The sequence below is a fragment of the Chaetodon trifascialis genome, chromosome 13 (genome assembly GCF_039877785.1).
Source record: "Chaetodon trifascialis isolate fChaTrf1 chromosome 13, fChaTrf1.hap1, whole genome shotgun sequence".
Classification (NCBI taxonomy): domain Eukaryota; kingdom Metazoa; phylum Chordata; class Actinopteri; order Chaetodontiformes; family Chaetodontidae; genus Chaetodon; species Chaetodon trifascialis.
Genome location: NC_092068.1, coordinates 15,314,886 through 15,337,210, shown reverse-complemented (window position 1 = coordinate 15,337,210; position 22,325 = coordinate 15,314,886). Strand labels below are relative to the sequence as shown.

Below are 22,325 nucleotides of genomic sequence, written 5' to 3'. Positions count from 1 at the left end.
TATATTACCATGCGTTTACACTGTTACGACCATATTGTCTTTATTTTCTTTCCCCATTCATTTTTGTCAATGGCCTACTTGTAGAAAGAAATTGTAAATGATCCATATAGGCTTCTCTTAAGGGCAAATCCTGTAACACCTCTTCCCAATTTCTGAGTGGCACATATATGGATAAATAAAGGTTGTTGACTCTCTTGTGGTGTTGAATATGATATGTGTTCGAAATGGAAGACGCATTCAACCTCACAGCTGAAGAAAAGTCCCATGCAGTAGTTTAAATAGCACATGACGAGCATCATGGTGATGCCAGATGAGATGCTAATTCTCCCCACAGATAAGTCTCACTTATGACTGATGAGGCAACGCCATCCAACAGTGCTTTGACCCTTCACTTCATAAGTGTATCCACAAGATGTCACTCTTTACCAGCTAAACGTTTTGAAAGTCCAACATGGAGACTCCAGATGTGGGGCAGGCACTAGTGCTCGTAGTATTTTACATGGATGTTTATAGGACTCTTATCCTTCCTATAGCTGGAACATTAAAGTCTTAAATTTGACTCTCACTAATATGAACCAGTCAGCAGCTGAATTAAATGTGTAATTCGATCTATTATATGGCTAAAGCTCTTGAGAACGGCCTGTGTGAAAACAACAGTGTAAGGAAACTACCCTCCTTCCCACACTCCCATACACCAAAAGCGTTTACATTCCTTCACAGCAGGAGTCCAGACTTAAATTGCCTGTTGAGGTAGACCCTCGAAGTTGTAATCTACTGTCACTGAGACCATCAAAAATAAGGCTTATCAGCCCTCTGGATACAGAGCAGTGTCTGCTTTACATCACCTATATTTACACTTTAACACGCTTTTTTTTTTTTTTTTTTTAAAGCTGATTCAAATGTCCAGTGATCTCACCAACAGATGTAATATATCAAACTAAACTTGGTAAGCTGTGCAGATATATGCAGTATTTTTAACAAAATCAGACAGTTCTATTAAGTAATATCCTCAAATAAAAACAACATGCTCATTCAACAACTGGATAAAAGTACCAACAATAATACTGCTTTTTGAAGCTCACACTGGCCAATACGGAGAGTAAATCTCAGACTTCATGCTCAAATAACAGCTCAGTCAGTGCAGGTGCTAAATGTTTTATTGGGAACAATATTATGACAAGAAAGGCCTCGGCTGACACAAGTTTATTTGTGGTAATTGCTACATGGCAAGAGATAAAAAGAAACTCTAGGAAACATTAACGCTGCTATGAACGTTCTAACCAATGAGGCATGTCGAGAGAGGAAACAAAAACAATGCTGTCGATACACCATGCATCGTTCTGCACGTACACAAGGTAGTGAATGGATAAATCATAGCATATTACCTTTAAAAGTATTTACAAAGAGAGAGAAATATATATATATATATATACTGTACATCTATACACAGACCCCTGTTGTAAGTGGTATTAATATGTGGAAGTAGGAAACAAAGTGTGAACCCTTCTTATTGGATGTGTTCCTGACCTAACAGTTGCACAGAACTGAGGATTCAAGCACCTGGTTTTGGCCTTTTCATTCTGAGCTGCATGAAGATGTCTGTCAGCTCCAGTGAACTCAGCCCTGCTATACGTTCATGACAGGAGTCAGCTGCAGCAGTGAGCTTTGTGGTCGGATGGCATTGCTCTTCGCATGCAGTTTCTCCAAGTTTTGTAAAAAGCCTCTTCTCTTGAGACCCTCCAGAATGACAGTGTTGCTGGAGGCCAGACTGACACGGGTCCTGTAGGGGGAAAAAGAGGCATGAGGTTGATATCTATCTATAAATACGTCATTTGAACAGGGTGACGTGTTCGTGCACTCCATGTGTAACCCACATACCACAGTGCACAGCGAGTTCACTGACAGAAAAAAGGTCTTTTCTTCCTCTTTGATTATAACATGAGGATTTAAGTGCTGCACAGCAATTACGCATAATTATCAAAATGACTCCCTTCTGTCCAAATACTGGATGCTATAATTGGTCACAAGGTGTTTGCTCAGCTTTAGTTTAAAGGAAAAAACACAAATTGGGAGTAAGGCCAACCAGAGACATGTAACCCAGAGGTTAACTAACCTCAGTACAGTGTTTATTTTGCCTGTCTCCTCCAGAATGTAGTGGGATAGAGCCTGTCGTGGCCTCACAGTTGGAGAGATAAGACATGAGCCTCAGGTGTGAAAACTAGTAAAAACACTGGCCTGAAGAGAATGTGCATCTGGGCTAAGGAATTAGGAGCATTTCTACATTGGTTGAGGACCTTTTTTCTCTTTCACAAAACGTTTTCTTCAGTCTCAGTCACTGTTAGCTGTCCAACTTTCACTGAGTCTCCACGTCAACTACAGTTAACCTGAAACACAATAACAGTATCTTATCACAATTAATATATAAAAAACTATAAGGAGAGGCACTCACCGAGGAGAATCTATACCACTGTCTCCTGTGATGCTCTGGTTCTCTCCCATTTCCACCGCTTCCCCAGTCTCTGGCCCTCTGGCTCCAGCGGGCATGCTCAGGGCAGCTCTGTGGGTCTGAGGAGGAACACCCGACTCATCCTCCTGCACCTCCTCCACCTCAGCTGCCCAGTGAGCAGATTCCCCATCGCCCTCGTCAGCTGACTTACGGACAGTCTCTGTGTCTGATTCTATCTCACTAGTCTGGCAGTAGTCAAAGATGCTGCTGTCTGCAGCCTCGAATGGTTCGAGACAATCTAAATCAAGGTTGACTTCGTGTCGTCTTTCCCCCTGGATCAATGTGCCATGCCTGGGGCTGGTTTCACTTTGGGCCCCTGGTGATCTAGTCCTCTGATGGTGATGAATGAGTCTCCAGCTGGTCTCTCCAGGTGTGATGGCGCTGTGGGCAGCTTCTCTCTGGGTTGCTGGGGGAATGAGATCTTTGAAAGTGCTGTCCCTTGAACTTTGAATTGAGGCGATTTGTGGTTGGTGAAAGTTGGAATTATAATAGTGACTGTTGGGTCTCCGATATGGCAAGTCAGATTCATGGTTATTGTAAACCAGTTGCGGACCATGGTGGTCCACTACGCCTGACCGGTACACATTTGCAGCATCAATAATGTCCTCCTCATTCAGACACAAGGAACTGCAGGCATCCTCATCCTCCTGCTCATCTACTCTCTGATATAGCCTATAGTCGTCTTCTATAAAGCCACGAGTGTCTGTTATTGACGGAGTGCTGTCAACGATCACTTCCGGTCTCTCTCCTTGGCTCATGGTCCTTTCGTCTCTATAACCAACATTGGCAAGTCTTGTCTCCTGTTGTTTCTGGGTGGCTGTAATTTCACAGGCTGGCTGGGGTGACTGAAGCTCATCAGGCCTCTGAATATCATCCCGTTGTGGGTTGGAGAGTCTGAGGGAGTGTTTCCGCTGTAAAGAGGGCTTGGGCCAAGGCAGAATTGGATCATACGAGTGGTTTATGACAGGCTCGTAGGGATGGGTAGGGAGAATGGCATTTGTATTAGAGTATTGCTGGATGTTAGAGAGGCCATCATCTATAGTCTGGCTGCGGTCTGGTACACTGCTGTACTCTGCCTCCTGAAAGCAGCCATTTTTGCTTTCTCCCTCCAAGCTCTCCTTGCTGTTTCCCTCCCTCTCATGTCGGATCTTGTCTTCTATCCGAAGGGTACTGCTCTGTGGGTAGGCCGAGCTGTAGTCCAGTGGCAGCTCTCTGTTGAGCTTTATATCTTCTTGGAGCAGATGATCAGCAGTAAGGTCCCTCTCATGGACACAGTTGTACCTGTCTTCAGACGTGGGGGATTTCCCTACATGCTCTCTGTCTGCTGCAAACACTCTGGCCCGATGCGGGTCCCATGATTTGGAGCGGTGACTCGTTCGTTCCTTCCTCCCTGGCCCTGAAGCCTTGCCCTCTTTCACCTCTCGTCTTCTTTGCTCTCTGTTGATGGTTGGGGGAATACTGGCCTCAGCATCTTTAATTGGATGACTCTGGAAAGGGTTTTCAATGCGTTTCTTATAAAGAGATTTTCCCTCAACAGCTCCACCTTCTTCCACTTGATCTGGTTCATCAACAGGGATTTCCACTCTGAGCCGAGCAGGGATCAAATCCTCCCCCTCTGGATAATCATCCGCACATATGGGAGCCTTACTCTTAACCCTCTCCTTCTCCCTTTCTCTCTGCTTCTCTCTGGAGGAGTGGACCCTCCTCTTGCTGCGAGAGGCTTTCTGAGCAGATCTTTTCCCTGCCCCTGCCTTAGTGGAGTGATGATGCCTGGGTTTTGAGAATGTTAGGATCTCAGTGGACATTCCCTTGTCTACTCCCTTGTCGTCTTTATCCAGACACCTGTCCAATACTCTGTCTATCCCCCTTTCCCGCCTCTCCTCCAGCTTCTTCATTAAGACCGTGTGGCGTGTCAAGTTGTCCACGGTCAGTTCAGGGTTGATGCGTTTGATGATGGCGTGCTCCAGGTCACGGGGTAAGTTGTTCAGGTCGTCCTCGTCCCTCACCGGCCACTCCTCTGGAGGGAACTGGCCTGAAAATGATGCATACTCCTTCTTTGGCTTCTCTTTTTTACCTCCATTCCTCCTAAACAAACTGAGACCAAACTTTCTCCCCGGTTTGTTGTCTTTTTCTTTGCGGCCAGTGGCGTTAGTAGTGGCTGTGGTTTTGCTGATTTCACTTGCCTGACAATCTGCCGCTGTGGAGGTGGACTGATGCTGCACTGTGGGTTTGTGATCTAATGGTCGGGGCCACTTTAAGCTCTTGCCGGTGCACTCACTTATGGAAACAGACACAGAATGCTGGTCTGGAACAGTGGAGGGAGGGACAGTGGCTGTTACAGCAGTGGGGGTGACATTAATGGATGTTTGGAGAGGGCCGAAGCAGCTGCAAGACTTGCAGTGAGACAGTGGCAGCGTTTGAGTGCTCTCAACACAGGCATCGTTGCTCAATAGGTAAGTAATGGGAGGAGGTGAGGGAGGGTCGTCTGCTGAACCAGAAGGCCACCAGTTCTTCTCTCGGACCATGTTGTTGGTGATGAAATAGGTCTGAGGCGTGACAATGAAGTAGCCCTCGCCTGTATGGTAAATTTTGCGCTCCTTGATCAGAGTGCCTAGAGCATTGTAGAGGATGTCCTGAGTGGGGATGGTTATCCCTGAGACACAGAGTGAGAAAAGGGTGTTAAGGACAAAATACAAGCAAGAGGACAAATTGGGTCTAGTTTAAGACTGTAAGCCTTATAATACCAATTACCTACAGCGAAACTTTGACATTTTGGAAAATACATTCATTCGCTTTCTGATAGACAGTTTGACAAAGAGATTGATACCATTGTCATGTCAGTCAGTTAGATATGAAGCTAAAGCCAGTAGCTTAGCTTACCACAAAGACTGGAAACAGGGTAACAGCCTAGCTTTGTCTTATGGTTACAAAATCCAAGAGGCACCTCTAAGATGACTAATTAACACGTAAGATCATGCTTGTTTAATACAAGCATAAACCAGAGTGTACAAAAAAAAAGTTTTTACAGTGGGTAATGTGCAGGGCTATTTCTTGGAAGTTACTGTGACTGGCCAAGAAACAGCACTGGCACACAAACATGTTGGTTGTTGCACACAAAGGAGATGCAACATGTTAGCTGTAACACTCAGTGAGATTTAGAGGCATTAGTAGGCAGAGTCTGATTCCTTTTGACAAAACCAGGGTAGCGGCTTCCCCCCGCTGTAGCTACATCTCTTATTTACAGATATAAGAGGGTTTATTTGCGCATTTATTGAAATGTTGAACTATTCATTTAACAACCAACACGAGGCAATATTTCATGGATTACCTGGATGGGCTTTGCTCATGTAATTGACAAGTGCTTCCTGGTTGACGATGATTTCAGAGGAGTTCATATCTGAGATGACTGAGCACAGCACCTCAGCCAAGGGAATGAACTGGGACTGGGGGACAGGGGACATCTGCACCGGAGACAGGTCACCTGAAACACACACACATACACACACCAGCAGATTATTGAGAGAAACAGGTGGGCCTGCTGCAGTACACACAAACACACCTGGGTTAGAGAGGTCTTTCTCTGACTTGTGCTGCCAGAGAAAACAACTCAAAGTACAGAAGTTGACATTCCTCTCCTAACCACCTTCTAAATCATGGCCGAGGTGGTCTATTTATGTGAGTTATATGAACCATGCCTGACTGCTTTTGAAATTCCATCAGTACTGGGACAGACCACGGAATTCCACTACTCCCACAGAAATGACCACAGGTCTGCCTGCTGGGCAGATCAGATATCCTGCCCCCCATATCATGCGTCTAGGAGGTACCCTTAGACAAACATGTTACCAAAAGTGAGAGAGACTCTGAAAAAAGACAGAGACAGTCTTGGAAACATTTATTTTTGTAAAAATAGTCTGCAACATACAAATAAACTGTGGGAGCCTATTACACAGAAGCCACAAGGCTTTCAAATCATAAAACTAAGCTGCTTTTAGAGCTAACCAGACATTTCAGAAAAATTTCATTTTGAAAAACAATCACCGGAGCTTCACACATGGAGAAATATAATTGAAGCAACATGCAGTGGTTAAGTTCCTTCAGGCATTTTTTTGTGTGCAAAGCCTTTAGTGAAGCGAGCAGGAGGTGTTACGATAGTGCTGCCATAAAGACTCTCCCACACCCTGTCCATAGGATAGGACATCAAAACTGAATGTGGACTTTGACACAGCTGTGTCTAAATCATTGGTTACCTCACTGGGTAACATGAAAGTCTTTAAAAGTCAATGTCTTGCTCAGAGACAAGAGACGACTAGTATCAATCTAGAGACATGCAGTTTTTTCTTTATTAAACAGAGCTCCTTTTTCCTACAAGGTGAGGCAGCCACAAACCAACACCTGACTTCTCCAGTTCAATCTCAGTTCCTGAAAGGACAAAAGCAAATAATCCAATAAAGACGTCCAAAGAGGGGAGCATTCCAGCCATTACAGATGTAACATTTTGGATCCCACCAGGGTTACAGTGGGTTACTGCTCTGCCTCACTGGAAGGTTGTGTTTAGACTTTCTTCTCAGATATATGAAGGTTTGACTTTGGCCTTCACCATTTGGACATCAGGGTGGAGCAGGAGAGGATGCACATTGCTATGTCTCCATCCTGATTGGATCTGATTGACAACCCGAGGACACGCCATGGTAACAACTTATCAGTCAGAAGGTAGCAATGCTCTAAAGCATGTCCTAGTTTATCATCTATTTTACTGTACACGGGACAATAATTTACAACATGAACATCATAGTACATTGAAGGAGACCAGAAACCCATTAGGAAAGCTTCCAAACAATCGTAGTTTTTCACTGGCCATTAGAAACAATGCAGGTTTAAGGCACTTCCGCATTGGCAGAATCTCCATCCACTATTTATATAATCTTTGGTTTTAGGTATAGAGTCTAGTTCAAATGTTTGTGTTCAGAGGCTCGGCTCGGCTGTGATGTGGTCATGGTATGATAATAATGTGGATGAGGAATTTTTGGTGCTGTGCATGACTGCAGTTTGGTTCCTAAAAATGAATTTCATCATTTCTTTTACAGACGTCATTGTAATTCAAAATAGACGTACTGACTAATGTCTGTGTACTCATATACAGACAACAAAGAGTGATGTTAACTAATGAGAAGTGAGTTAAGCCGAAGCACCAAAACAAAGCGGATCCCACTGCTGATGAATGATTAGCATCTGAGCTGCATTCACCCAAACTCCCTTCATCTGAACAGCAGACACAAGGGCATGAACATAACCTTACCCACAGGACTGGAAAATTGGTTTTAGTTAATCAGCTACACCTCATTGATGGATGGAGCACAATGGATGAAAGAAGGGTCAAGAGATAAAATGGTGATTTAACGCAAAACTACCTGCTGCATTTTATTTACAACACAACACAACGTGCACGCATACACATATAGTTGAATTCTGAAACTGTATAGCAAGCAGGAGCTTCACCTTGTTTGACAGAGACATTTTCGCCACATGACTTCAAGCTTCCAGTCGCGCTGACAACAACACTTTGTGTAGAAATGTGTGAGATACGGTTGAACACACGCGACTGTGAGTGATTCTCCCATCAACACGTTTGGTGAAAACAGGGCCAAGCTCACACTTGATGTCAAATAAACATTAACAACCCTCACACTTGAACCACTTAAGTCTGGGACAGAGAAAATAAACAATTAATCAAATATCTGCTGTGGTAAAGCATGACAGAACCCACATGTACCACACAGAGTGCTGCCAGATTCGACTGATGAAATGTTGCCCAGAGCCTAAAACCCAGAACAATAATTTACTGAATACTAATTTGAAAAGAAGAAAAGGTTCAATCTAGATGTAATATACTAAACTACATCTGCTTTTTAATGGTAGTGAGGTATCAGTCTTTGTATGTCAAGCTGAACCTACTGCCCTGTCAATCTTTAACTTATAAGAGGAGAGGAGGGACAGATTTATTGCAATGTGGCTTTCTCAAGGTGGGAACAGCCCAAATGGTACAAAAAGTATCCCAAATATTCCCAACCAACTCAAAACACCTTTACGCAAGCAAGTAAATAAAAAAGTAGCCAAGAAAACTTCCCAGTCTCACGACACTGACTGCAGAAATCTCACTGCTACTCAATCTTTGTTTAAGTTAAATAGAAAACATTTTATCCCCATTCAGGAATATGTCAAGCAAATTCAGAAAAAAAAATTATCAGCACAGTGAGCTCTCTTAAGGCTCATAAGTCTCACAGACAGGGGTCTTTCTTTCCAAAACCGATCCTATGACACACAGAGGGATTGTAAAGAAAATCCATCTGCCTTCCCCCGGCTCCGACAGAAGACGTTAATCTGACTAAAACCTCAGAGGGGATATCTCAATAGCAGTCTCCCTGGGCAGTGAATTAGTGCTGCTGACTTAGCTCCTCATTGTTGTTAACTTCCTATAGGAATGTCCGCCTGGATGTCGACATAGCAACCACTTACAGCCACTGTCAACAGTCAAAAGGCCAGCGAGGATACGATAGGGTCAGAGAAGGCAAGTGATTCATCTTAATCACAGGGAATCAATAAACTAATGAGAAACCACTACCTCTATGAAACGACTTCCCAGCTCTCTTTGCACAGAGGTAGTTTTGGTGGATTGAGTGCTATCAACTGACCGTGTCCTGGTTCAAAGCAGGACATCCTGTCAGACACCTGCTAGCATGATTTGCACTCTTGAGAGAGTTAAAAGCAGAAATAACCTCAAGTAAGAGCATGTTTCCCACACGCCATTCAATTAATTATGGTCTGATAGCAGCACCGCCTAGATAACTCAACAGAGAAGTGATACTAATGATGTAGGTGTGAGACAGAGGACAAGAATAAACCTACAGCCGCGTATTTCTGAGAAAAAGTTGTGATAGCAGGATGAGCCCTGCAGAGGATTGGTGTTTATTGAGTCTAACATTAGCAGGCGTGACCGCCGGGGAGGTTCACTGTTGTAACCGTCTTCTCTCCAGGGAGAACGGACCTCTGTGTGCCTGTAATCTGAGACCGGGCCACCAGCATTACACTCATTGTCATACACAGCATGAATACCCTGCTGGGTGCCATGGTGACAGTCAAACAGGAGACGAGACTTGTGTTAAAGCCTTTAGGAGGAGCAGCAGGTCACTTAAAGGGCCACTCCACCGTTTTACGGTCAAAGTCTGATCAATTGTGAGAAAAGAGTTGAATAATGTCTTATGCAGCTCTGGAGGAGAAAATAACCCTGATGATGTCGCCTTGACACCATCAGGGTTATCTCACCTTGGTAACAAAGCATTGCATTATGGGAAGTGTGGGATCCAGTCTTTTAGGGCTAAAAGTCAAAATATCTCAGTCTCTGCTGCACAGAAAGTTATGGAAATGTGTGCACGTAAACTGCTGGAATAAAACTGGGACTTATGACCCAGTGTCACACACATAAAAATGCAGAGAGGCAAACAGTTTAGGCAAATACACATTTTTCTTTTCCAGGCTGTTTCATTTGATTTAGCGTATTTTTCACCCCATACGTCAGTGACCTCCAAAACCATATCCAGAATATCTCAGTGAGAACCACTACCATGATGCATACTTTCAATGCCAATTTGGATCATAAGAGATAATTGCAACTTAACATAAAAAGGCTGAAAATGTATTTTAATGGTCTTTACCGTAACATTACAATAAAATAGCGAAGCCTGCGCTATGCTGTCTGCTCCAAGCTGAGCTAAAAACTTGTATTTCTTCCCATGTCGTAAACTTTCTATGTGAGAATAAACTGCTGCCCTGGGGATAAAACTGAAAAACGCCTGAAGCTGACGGCTCATATTGTGGAAATGATTGACAGAGACCTTCTCTCTTCTATCCCCGCTGAGATCTTTTTGGCTGCTGACACTGATCAATACCACATGTATTCACATGGCTGTGTTGTTAGCTGGCCTTGGAGCCACATGAGTCTCATTTCACACATGATTGCATTACCTCCAGTTTCTTGGAAGAACATACTAACACACCATACTGTAGACCTTCCATAAGCTGCACTGACTCACATTAAAAATAATGTTTTAGTCTGGGTGTCACGCTACATCTAAATTGTCTTTGCTGAGTGCTGCAAGGTGACGGTCAAAATGATTCATATTAAGGGACGTTTAAAGTCCTGCAGCGACCTTTTTTGACCTCTCAATCAGTTCACTGGAAAAGACATTACATCATCCTAACATTTGGCCTTTTATGTCTGTAAGCACAACTTAACCTTTATGAAAATCAGTATGGTAACACACAGATCTATTATCAAACATGTTGATAAGTATGATAATGAGGAGAGGCTGAGTGTTGATCACAAACATGCTGTCAGACAAATGAGCACACACACACATTCAGACAAGAAGTACACAACAAAAATACTGCCTTCATGCCAGCTTGCATATCATTTTGAAATTCAAATACTTTGCTGACAATTTTAATATTTGACTTGACATTTCGCTAATGAGTGCAGCATTAGAGTAATCTTCTGTCTGCTCTGTTTCTGTGCTGTCGAGCTGTCCAGCGAATTTTAATTGGTAGCACCCTGATGTGAGACGCTGGCTCTGGGGATGGCAATGTCAATCAGACCACCACTTTGGTCCAGACTGAAACATCTCAGCAACTACTGGATGGATTGCCATGCAATTCTGTGCAGATTCAGTCTCAGCTGCACCTTGTGTTTAGTGCTCAATAGTGGATGTTAGCATGCTAACACGCTAAACTAATGAACATGTAAACATCATACCTGCTAAAATCAGCATGTTCGCATTGCCACTGTGCTCATGTTAGCATGCCAACGATAGCATGTAGCTCCAAGACCAGACAACCAGGCGATACTGGAACGATCCCACTGCTCTGAATGGGAAAATCATTCCATCACAATTAAACAGTCATGCATCTACAGATTTTGATCGATGGGATTTAAACTATATTCAGACCAGAAACCAAAGTGACAACTCGTGATTGGATCTAGTCCTTGACCTTTGACCTTCATGCTATCACAGGTAAACTCTGAGACATCAGGCATGCCACAATGCCTCAGTCTGTGGCCTCTCTGAAAACACACACTCACTGACACACACCATCTTATCTCATACTGGTATCGTCTAATCTTTTAGGCTCCAGTAAGCAAACAGGCTAATCTTCTCTCTCCCTCATTAAGGACACACTGCATGGCATTCAACATGAACTTGAGGCCTGCCCGCACTGAAAAATCCCTCCCTGTCTCCCATCGACTGAGACCTTGTGAGGAACACGCTCCAGTGAATCTACAGGCTGTACGTGAAAGATCTGAGTTAAGTCTCCAGTCAGACAATGCCAAACATTCATACAGTCACATTTAGTGTAATGGAAAGAGATGCCAACTGTAATTTATGTCATGACACCCTCCAAGTCCCACGACCACTTTCTTTTGTTTTGGGTTTTTTGGTCGGGCCTCCATGACCCCGCCCTCCCCTTCTTATGTGTGTGTGTGTGTGTGTGTGTGTGTGTGTGTGTGTGTGTGTGTGTGTGTGTGTGTGTGTGTGTGTGTGTGTGTGTGTGTGTGTGTGTGTGTGTGCACATGACACTGTTCAAAAGAGCTTTACGAGTTTGTGCCTTTCATTCCCAAAGAACACTCATATGTGGGCGTTGCAGTTAAATGGCCCAATAAACTGAGAGAAAAGATCCCTTCAGAGAGTAATCACAGCCCGACTGTCCCAACAACCAAACCTCGCCCAGTCTTACAGCACTGCCCTTTCCTGTCCTTCCAGTCAGAGCACTGGGAGAAATACTGGACGGCCGTCAATGCTGCAGCAAAATGTTTGCAGTTGGCAAAATGTTACCTACATGGCTGCCACCATCCCTCTTTAAAACAAATCAATATCCAACAAAATGGAGCCACCGGTCATTTTACAACTCTATTGATTCATTCACAACAATAAAAAACAGCATTTCTGAGCAAACTTGACGCCATTAGGTAAATATTTAATCTGACCCATTGATGGTTCAGTATCTCAGAGTGCTTGTGTTTAAATATTAAGTGAAGCGTTGGAGTGGGAGGAAAAGAGTGAAATTTGGACTGTGCCCTCTTTGTAATCAGTGTTTGAGAAAATACGTTTTTTGGCAGGCTAGCATGGCAAGGCTGACTCAGATTAACTAGATAAAACCTGGGGAACCATCAGCGTTATTTAATCCAATTTAGGCCTATTGTCAGGATACGAATGCTGACTTTGTGCTACCTCTGAGGATAAACAGTACTCATTATTGCGCTGAGGAGCAGATAAGAGAAAAAGTCAAAATCCCATGACTAAAGAGGATTCATGAGCTAAAACACTGAGCCACGAGGAGAAACACAGGCCAGCTTTGTGTTGACTCAAATCACCATAGAAACCTTTACTGTGGCAGTGACCTGCCACATGCAATACAAAGTTAAAGAAAAAGAAGAAACAGCAGCAGAAGTGCAGCCTGGGTATCTATAATCCAGCTACAGCCTTGAGACTTACTTTGCCAAAGCATCCATTTGACATTTAATGTATGTTGGCAAGGAAGCATAAGCAGGCTGTGACTAAGCTGTTTAAATTGACATTCACAGAGTTTAAAATATTTACGCTCCCATACTTGGTCACCACAGACCTTGGCTGCATATCCCTGCAGCTGTAATGCCATTAAATAATGTTTTTACCATCTGATTCACAGTAAGAACAATTTAAATAGCGATCCAGCTCATGCCATAAGAAATAAATGACCTGGTACTGAGCTAGTGTGCAAAAGCCCTGTTATCATGTTCTTGTGAAATAGGAAATACACCTGACCAGGTGTTTAACAGAGGACCAGTGACAATGTGAGGGTAGACAGGCCTGTATTTTATAGCACGGCCCAATGTGCTCTGGGTAACCTGATATCAATGGTGGTGCCAGGAGGCCGGATTTAGAGCACAACACTTTATTCTCCCATCTTTTTACGTCATACCTCTTCAGACTTAACGGGCCGCACCCCAACATATCTGGCTCTCGTCTGCTTTCATGACTATGACCATTACCCTACAGTCTGCCAGTGCTGTTTCTGCCTGACACCTGGTGAGTCCAAGCCATTGAAATGTGGACCACAGTACCTTTCCTTTGTTCTTCAAGAACCATGTATATGCTTTTCACATTTCTGTTAGAATCACTGCAACAGAAACTATATCTACATTGCCAGAAACTATATGTCCTCTCATGCCAACTTTGTCACAATCTCCCGAGTAGCTTGAAGATACTTGATCTCAGCCCAGATCTAATGTGTTTCAGGCTAAACTTAACAATTCATCTTATTAGAAGACATTCGTTGAAAGCGGTACTCCTGAGATTAGTGTTGCACTTACATAAAAATGGGGGAGATTGGCTGTTTTTGGACAGCCAGTTTGAAAAACTTCACTGTATATGCACGGAGGGAAGGATGGATAAACGGACTCTGGATCACTTTGTAATAACTTCCTTTAATTCTGTGGTTAATAAAAAAGTACAACATAATTGAGACAAAAGATCTAGTGTATGCAAGGTTCAAGACAAGAAAAAAGGCTGGTCTTTGGCCAGATGTTCTGCTGACCCTCCTGGTTGGCTTGCCTTCAAAGTAAATGCACTTACCCAAAGACAAATGCAAAATCATAAATGTAATTTATAGCTCCTGCATAAATTCTGTACGGTGGTAAATTCTACTAGGAAGCAAAATTGCATTTCAGTACCTGTAATGTAAATAGACAGACAGACAGCGAAGGGCATGGATGGCTGCTCATGTTCTCCCACTGAATAAAGGAGGGAGTTAAAGTTCAATAACTAGCAGCTGTATATGTCTGCTCAAAATTATTATCACAATCATGTGTAAGAGATCAACTGAAGGTTATTCTCTCTGTTGTTGTCTAATCAGTTTCTAATCAGTCTGGGTCAAAACATTACCATCTCCCCCTCCAACTTATGATATTGTCGCTAAGTGGGACAAAAATCAACACAGTACTTCTCTGTTTGCTGGTTTTTTGTTTTTTTTTTACCATGAATTAAGTCAGTCAATGGTTCCCTGATGTTGTTCAGACTTTTTGGCTCTGATTCAGTTGTGTGGGGCTGGTTTCACAACTGCCTTGCTGACTGATATCAGTGTGAAAAAGTGCCCAGTATTCAATCTTTTTTATGTGTGTGGCAGAAGGTGTTCCCCAAGGGACACTTTTAGGCCCTGTTTGTTCACTATTTATATTGTTAGTAGTCAACTTTAAACACCTGTGCAGTTTTTTTAATGACCTTTTTGCACCATTCCCAGTAGTGATAAAACTAAATTGTGCTTGGGCATTTCACTTTCCCACTAATCAGTGGGGACGCTCTAGTATCCCCAGTTTCCCCTCTGTCAAAGATCCAGGTATTTTCACCCACCACACACAATCTAATTGGGTTTCCAGCAGATCCACACTCCTTAATCAAGAGGGATGGCAGTCATTGGCTGCAGATGAAACCCATTTCCTCCAATTTAACCGAGCTGGAGGTGCAGCAGATTCCTGTGTTTGTTAACCCAGTATTAACAGCAGAGCACCCGTCCAGTGTCTACAATCCATCGCTTTTTAATGCCCTTCAACTGGCCGGCACACAGCTCTGCCGTGATCCTTGAAAGTATCTTTCACTCTTGAAAAACAATAATACAGCACTTTGCTATCACAGAACCGATGTTAGCATACCGTCCAATTTATCAATGCTAAATGAAGCAAAGAAAACATCCTGTCAGGAAACTGAAGAGTAATAGCAATACCAAATTTAATGCAATAGGGCCTCACTTCTCTGTCGACCTATTTGTCTGAGTGAATGAAGATAAATCCCAAGAGGGAAACCCAAGCGGCCGCTGACAGGGTGTATAAGCTGAGGGATACAGAGGAAACTCCACAACTGTTATTGTTGGCACCGCTCCACTCCACCACTACGGGTGAGCCCAGTATTTGGGTTGATAAAGAGACCGACGTGCCTGATTTGCACCAGGGGTGAGCTTCCTGCTCAATGGGAAGGATATGGCTAACAAATGATGTGCTGAGAGCCGTGCATGCACACACAAAGTCTCTCACACATGTGTAGACACTGTGGAGGTCATGTCTGAGAATAGAGGTCAATGTTTCCTCAAGTCTGAATCGTACACTAAACCATCTTTTATAAGCACAGGAAATAGAAGGACAGTCTTGATAAGTGCAAGGGCACACCCTTGGTGCTGGATGGTAAAAAACAATAAGAGCAATGCTTGTATTATATGACTGCAGCCTAATTAACTTGTACTGTGGTCTAATCAACTTACACTGTGACCTAATAAACTTATACCAACTATTCAATTTGAAATACAATCTAAAGATTTAATGAAGCTGCACAAATCAGAGGCTCCTTTTCTCTCCATTACATTTAGTCAAAACCTTTCATATTACAATTTAATTCATCTCAAGTTGACAGTTTATGTACGATAAATCAAATTAGGTGTTCTTTGATCCACCAAACCAACACTGAAGTCAGACATAATAACCTCTACACTGTTGGGTACCAGCAGATTTGGTTTATGGTTTCCTAAAACATTCCTCCTCTGTTTTTGTGAGGAGAACACGACTGAAGCAACCACTGTCATAATATGGACTCTTCGTCATTCTGAGCGTGAAAAACAGGAGCATATATTCTGTGTAACAGCTTAATGTCATACTATTAGAGTTCGAGCTCGAGCTTGAGAGTAATTATCTTTAACCAATATTGTTTGGGAGCAGATGGTCGCTGGAACTAAGCAGAGCAGATCTCACTGAAATGTGCTTCCATAGAGTTTCCCCTTCATCTTTAACCAGAAATAAAACGCAGACAAAAACAAAAACAAAAACACATCTTTAACAATGACCTCAGGAAAAACACATATTACGTATAATGCTTGTACCCCAGGGGTAACTCCTGCAGCTGGCAGGGAGGTAAGAGGAAACCTCAACTATTTCAAATAGACTCAACTAAAAACATAAAATGTGACTTGATTAAAACATATCTGGATTAAGGAGGAGAATAAACAACCAAATAGGCTTATAACTTGGCGTGATGTTGATCCTTGGCACAATAAGGAGTAAGATGTAAGACGTTAGCTTTAAAACGATGGATAAATGATTGAAATTGTTAAAGAAATGCACACACAAGAAACACACACACGTTAGCTAAAAGTAATGGATAAACAGTTAAAATAGCTAAAAGTCATGGTAAACTGCTGAAATAGTTGCTAAAAGTCATGGATAAACTGCTGAAATAGTTGCTAAAAGTAACATATATATATTTGAAACTCCAATTTCTGCCGCTCTGAGTGGTCGTCAAGAATGCAAACTTGACCAAAGGAACCTAAACATACTCAATAGTATGAAAAAATGTTGCAATATCCACTCTTAAATAAATGATAGTGTTCAATAACATTCAGTTGTGAATCCATTTGTTAGAACCTATTTGGAACATTGTGTGGGGATGTGTGTCACCAACAGAAGCTGAACTGGCCAGCGAGTGAAGAACACCTGGATACTGTATTGATGTTGCTGCTTGCCTTCTAACAAACCCTCTGAAGCTAACTGACCTCAAGGTGGCTTGTTAGGAAAAAGGTTGTAACCTTTGACCTGTGCTGCTTAGTTAGGACAGGGTGGGCCATTTAAACCTGGAAGGCCCAGCGAGGGGGGTGTCATGGTTAATAAGCTAACATCTGGAAGAGTTATGACCATTAGTGAAGCGCGTTGAGACGTTGACAAAATACCCTCATGAAAGGCGACACCCCCTGTGTGAAAATACAACACTTTCAAGTGAGAAGCAAAGAGCAGAAATGGGGCTCGCTGAGCCGGCGAACTCAGGAAATGATCTCAAGAGTAAATGAAGCATTTCAGGAATGCCTCACCACCTCATGGTATGGTGAGTTAAACGAAACATACTATTTAAAAAGGAAACTTGGTTCACAAATGTGCAGCATAGCTGTGCTTTACTTCTCCAAAAATACACAGAGGGAGACCCACAGTGTGTCCCACAATAGCCAAAAATGTGTTTTCCATGGCGAAAGTGAGAGGCCTGTCCAGAGTACTCATTCACGTCCATGTTCAAAGAGGACCGGGGCAGTTTACAGAGGTTGATTGTAGCGAGGACACAGGACACCTCATTACACCACTGGTTGACTCCATATAAATGTTTCAGCCCATGGATCCATGCTCATCCTGCTGCAGAGACAACAGAAGGAGTCTAAATAATGCAGAACCAGCTTGCAGTCATTATGAAGCCTCTAGTTTCACCGGGAGAGCCTCCAGTAAGAAGTTAGTCTTTTTAATGACTGCTGACAAGGCCATTAGTGCATTTTCATGCACAACAAGAATTCTGTTAAAATCTTAAAATCTGGGAAACACACGCATTCCCTCTCAGGTTAGATGAGAAAATTGATACCACTCTCAGGTCCAACAGGTGATTAACAGCTTAGCATAAAGACGGATGGAGAGGAAGAACAGCGAGTCTCCTTTGCTTGCCAAAGTTCAGAAATCCAACTATCAGCACATCTAAATGTGACTAATGAACATGTTTTACCTTGTTAGTTTAATCTGGGCAGAGCCAGGCTATCAGATTCCCCCTGCTTCCCGGCTTTATGCTAAGCTAGGTAATCGTCTCCCAGATCTAACTCCATATGGTGCACAGTGGCATAAATCTTCTCATCTAATTAGATGAAGAAAGGAAATGAATAAGCACATTCTCCAAAATCAAAATTCCTTCAAGGCAATACAATGATCATTGCAGCTCTACCTTAAATGGATTTGCTTGGCGAAGACAAAACTAGACTAAATATGAGCCATTTGAGCAAACTGGATTACTCATTAACGATTTGGATAAATGCGTTGGTGTTACATGCAGTGCAAAGAGGAGGCACTGAGCTAATGTATGGTTTCTATAAGCAAACAGCAGCAACACTCAGTTGTGGAAACAGTGTTTTTTGGGCATTTTCCTTATACTCTGTGTTTCCTGCAGGTTACCTGATCCACACTGGTCATTAATGAAATTACTTTGCGGTGGATCATTGGAATTACCCTGTAAACAACTGCTAAAAGGAAGAGAAGGGACGAGGAGATCATTCCAGAGTAAAAGGGGAAGAATGAGAAACACCCTGCAGACATTTGTGAGCTGAAGCGCAGAGGTTAACCCCAGTACCAGAGGGGCCCATTCCCACAAGGATAACAACGAAGCCTGTTCATACTAACTCCTCACCCTGACTATTTACCTCGGAATAACCTCACCACCATCCCCTTCCTCCATCAACCCTCCCCACCTCCCACGCACCTCCTATTCTGCATATTCTCCCATCAGAAGAAGGCCAGAGGTGACTGAAAACAATCTGTCTCCCGTCAGGATATTACCAGACAGGACCAGTGAGGAATTAGCACAGATAAATCAAAGTGAACGCATGTTTGTCTGGAGGTTGTTTTGCCGTTATTGACCACTGTTAACTAATGTAGAGCATTTATTCATGTGAAACATCTTCTAAACTAGTTCCTTTAGAAAAACTCCTCACGCCTTAACCTTGCTGACCTGACAAAGGAAATACGGCTGTTTGAAATTCACTGTAGCTCATAACTCATAACATTTCTGTTTCCTAGCTGACATATTTATATCAGGACAATGTCAAGGCCTTTAAGTCGATGCCTGATATCAATCTAGAAATCTGACTTCCACAGTCCCTCACTGGCCATGAAACAGAGGGACATTAATCCTGGGTAGCAGAAAAGCGGCGGTGGTCGGCAGCCAGGGGCGCGATGATTCACTGCTGACCAGTTCTCAGTGAGAAGGCAGTAAACCAGGCTCTGACAGCCTGCCAGCGCTGATTTCCATACAAATTGCTCTGGTGCGAGGCTAAGGATTTGTTCAGAAGGAGAAGGAGGTGACATGTCCACACACAGACGTGTTTGCTTACAAGTTTCTGGTGTGAAGCTCAAACACGAGGGGTCTGTTGAGGCTTTGATGCCCACCTTGCATCCGAGGGTGACCTCACGCACGTCTCGGCGATAAGCCTGGCATCACCTTAGGCTCATATGGTGTTTGTTTGTGTGCTGGGTTGAAACTTAGTTCCAGAAACTGTCTCACAGTAGGATGGCATGTCAGCCAACAAACCCCCCCCTCCTCCATTGCTCCACGCCCTCCCCGGTCTCCCCTTGTGTGGTCTCTTCCTCCCCTTCACATCACATTCCTCCCTTTAGTTGTCTGTGCACCGCTCAGTCCGGCAGAGCTGGCAGACTGATACAAAGTCAGCAGGTAGACAGTGGCAAGGCGAGCATCCAGATACAATAACGCTCAGAGAACGACAGACACATCATTGGAAAGACAGACCATGAAACTGAGGCCAGGCAGCTGCACCAAAAGGCAACTCAGAGCCAATGTGTGTGTGTTGCTGGGACACGGTTTCAACAACCAGAAGGAACCTGCTGCAGCTCAACTATCTGAACATGTGGAAAAGCTGCCTCTAAACACTTTTTGCATCCTGCAGTTTTGGGATTTCATGGACTACGATGATTAGCATTTTCTTCTAAAACAAGAAAACAAATGTGAATAACTTGGTGTATCTCTTAAGAGTGCTGTCATTAGGTCTAAAGCTCACACAGCATTGTCGTTTTCTCCAGCAGCTGGTGCAGTCAGGCATTTACACCCCATGAGATCATGCTATACGAGGCTGCATAAAGGTTTCCATTCATTGTTTCTGTGCAGCTATATGCTGCTTTAAAACACATCTGAGAAGTCGAGCCACAGAAGGGGAGCAATTAGAAGCCATTACGAGCTTTGTTAACAAGCTTCGGTAAACATATCACTGTGCCGACAACAAGGGGAGGCTGAATGACCACGAAATCCTCTCAAACACACCAGATGTTTGGGGGAACAGAGTTTTCGGGAATATCATCTCTCAGGCTGTTTGAGCTGCTGCAGCTTTGACAGTGGGAAAAAAGCAGCTGTGGTGTTGAAACAGGTTTGAAACTGGTGAAGCTGGCAGCAAAATGTGGTCTCATTAGACACTATGCCAGGTTTTTTTTTTTATTTGAATGAGACGGATAGAAAAAAATCAAGTAGGCCATGTCAGCAATGTAAATATGAGAGGAAAAGATATCACCTTGCCATTTGGTGGTTTGATAGGAGGTTTATGCCTCTGCACTCTGCAACAAAATAATGCTCATAACTGTCCAAAATCTAATGTTAGTGATACAAGAACACAGTAAAAAAAATAACTACTGTTAACACAATACTTGCAAGAACTTCCAAAACATCACATTAAAAAACCCAGAGCAGCAGGAGCAGGGAGGGTGTCAGCTCCTGTTCTTTAAAGTTTATGGCTTTCACACGTTTGTCCCAGTGTGGTAAACAAATGTTGGCTGTGTGACTCCACAGTGTCCCCTGAAAGTAAAGACACATCATGCTCTTGAGTGACTGCGGCAGCGCTTCACTTTTTATTTGGCCTATAATACTTTTGTTTGCAAAAGACGATATTTGCATTGCAGCCTTTCAGGTGTATTCAAAAGGTATTCCTACCATTGTTTACTTCATAACACCTGATAACGTCACTGATGACTGACAGTTCATTGACAAGATGTTACATACCGACAGCTTTGATGATGAACCCCTTTGGTGACCTCAGCGCTCTGCGCATCCACGCTTCTCTCAGCACCTCCAAGTTGTTTGCGTTCCCTTGAATGAAAAGTACAAAATTTTCCATCCATCCCTGAAAGTACACTTCAGCTATGGCCTTCACGAGCCTCTTATTCCAGAAACTGCGCAAGTTTTGCGCCTTGAAGTCCGCAAAAATCTCCCGGCCGCTCGTGGTATTGGCGTTGAGTTTGCCTTCGCCGGCGCGCAAACTCTCCTCGTCCGGCCCGAGGACTACAGCGAGCGACGCGGCGGACAGCTGGACGACCCGCTGCTGGTGAGACATTTCTAACGCCTTTATCGGCTCCGGGACGGAGCTATCATGCTAGGAATGAAAGTGCACTTGTTAAACGATAGTTTTCCTCTCGGAAGAGCCTGACAGACGCCGTGTTTGGCCAAGCATTCCTCCAGTGTGCGTCCGAGTCCCGCGGCGAGTGAGGCGGAGGCGCCGCGGACGTCCGGCTGGTTTGTCTCAGCGTCTAGAGAAACCAGTGACGGTGGCAGAGAGGAGGAGGGCTCATCAGCCTGCAGCTGGGTCACACAGGTAGACCTCCCACTGACTGCTGCGTGTGTGTGTGTGTGTGTGTGTGTGTGTGTGTGTGTGTGTGTGTGTGTGTTGCGTCTCTTATACAGGAGCAGGTGCTGTTTTCATTCATGGCAAACAATCGTATTTTGATTGTACGTGCCATTATTTTGTTGCCATGTTTTGTTTGTTTGCTTTACGGTTTGATCGCATATGTTTAATGGCAGCTTGCATCAACATTTGCCATCAAAGCAGTCACATTTGATCAAATTAACTATGTTTCTAAAAATGAAGATTTCATGATAATTGACTTGTTTTGGTAAGAGAAAAGTCATCTGCAAGTTGCAACCCAAGCGCAAATCTTGTCCAAAACTGAGGAAATTAGGACCAGCAACATGGAGCTTGTAAAATACTTCCTGCACAGAAAATGTTATAGGCTACACATGAATCACCATCAAAGGAGAGCCATGTTGACTGAGGTACCAACAAAGCTTGAAAGCAGCTTTTGCTGAGCAATTTAAAATGAATTCATGTAATATTTGTTTAGTTCCATCACATTGTGAGTTGCTGCCACACATAAATCATTGAGCATCGGTGCCAG

General features: G+C 43.4%; 1 protein-coding gene across 1 annotated transcript; it reads right to left on the bottom strand.

Annotated features, from left to right (window-relative positions):
* Positions 1-1,140: 1,140 nt before the first annotated feature.
* stox1 (storkhead box 1) lies at positions 1,141-21,665 on the bottom strand. Its single transcript, XM_070976854.1, has 4 exons — positions 21,157-21,665; positions 5,835-5,987; positions 2,450-5,159; positions 1,141-1,780 (listed from the first exon to the last, which is right to left on the bottom strand). Exons 1-4 carry the CDS (start codon positions 21,485-21,487, stop codon positions 1,627-1,629), a joined length of 3,348 nt encoding a protein of 1,115 aa, XP_070832955.1. The 5' UTR covers positions 21,488-21,665; the 3' UTR covers positions 1,141-1,626.
* Positions 21,666-22,325: the final 660 nt, after the last annotated feature.

Coding starts and splice junctions, on each gene's coding strand:
- stox1 (XM_070976854.1), bottom strand. CDS start 21,487: ATGTCTCACCAGCAGCGGGTCGTCCAGCTGTCCGCCGCGTCGCTCGCT. Junction 5,988..21,156: donor GTTCATCATCAAAGCTGTCG/GTATGTAACATC, acceptor TGTGTGTTTCAG/GTGACCTGTCTCCGGTGCAG. Junction 1,781..2,449: donor AGTGGTATAGATTCTCCTCG/GTGAGTGCCTCT, acceptor TTCCCCCTACAG/GACCCGTGTCAGTCTGGCCT.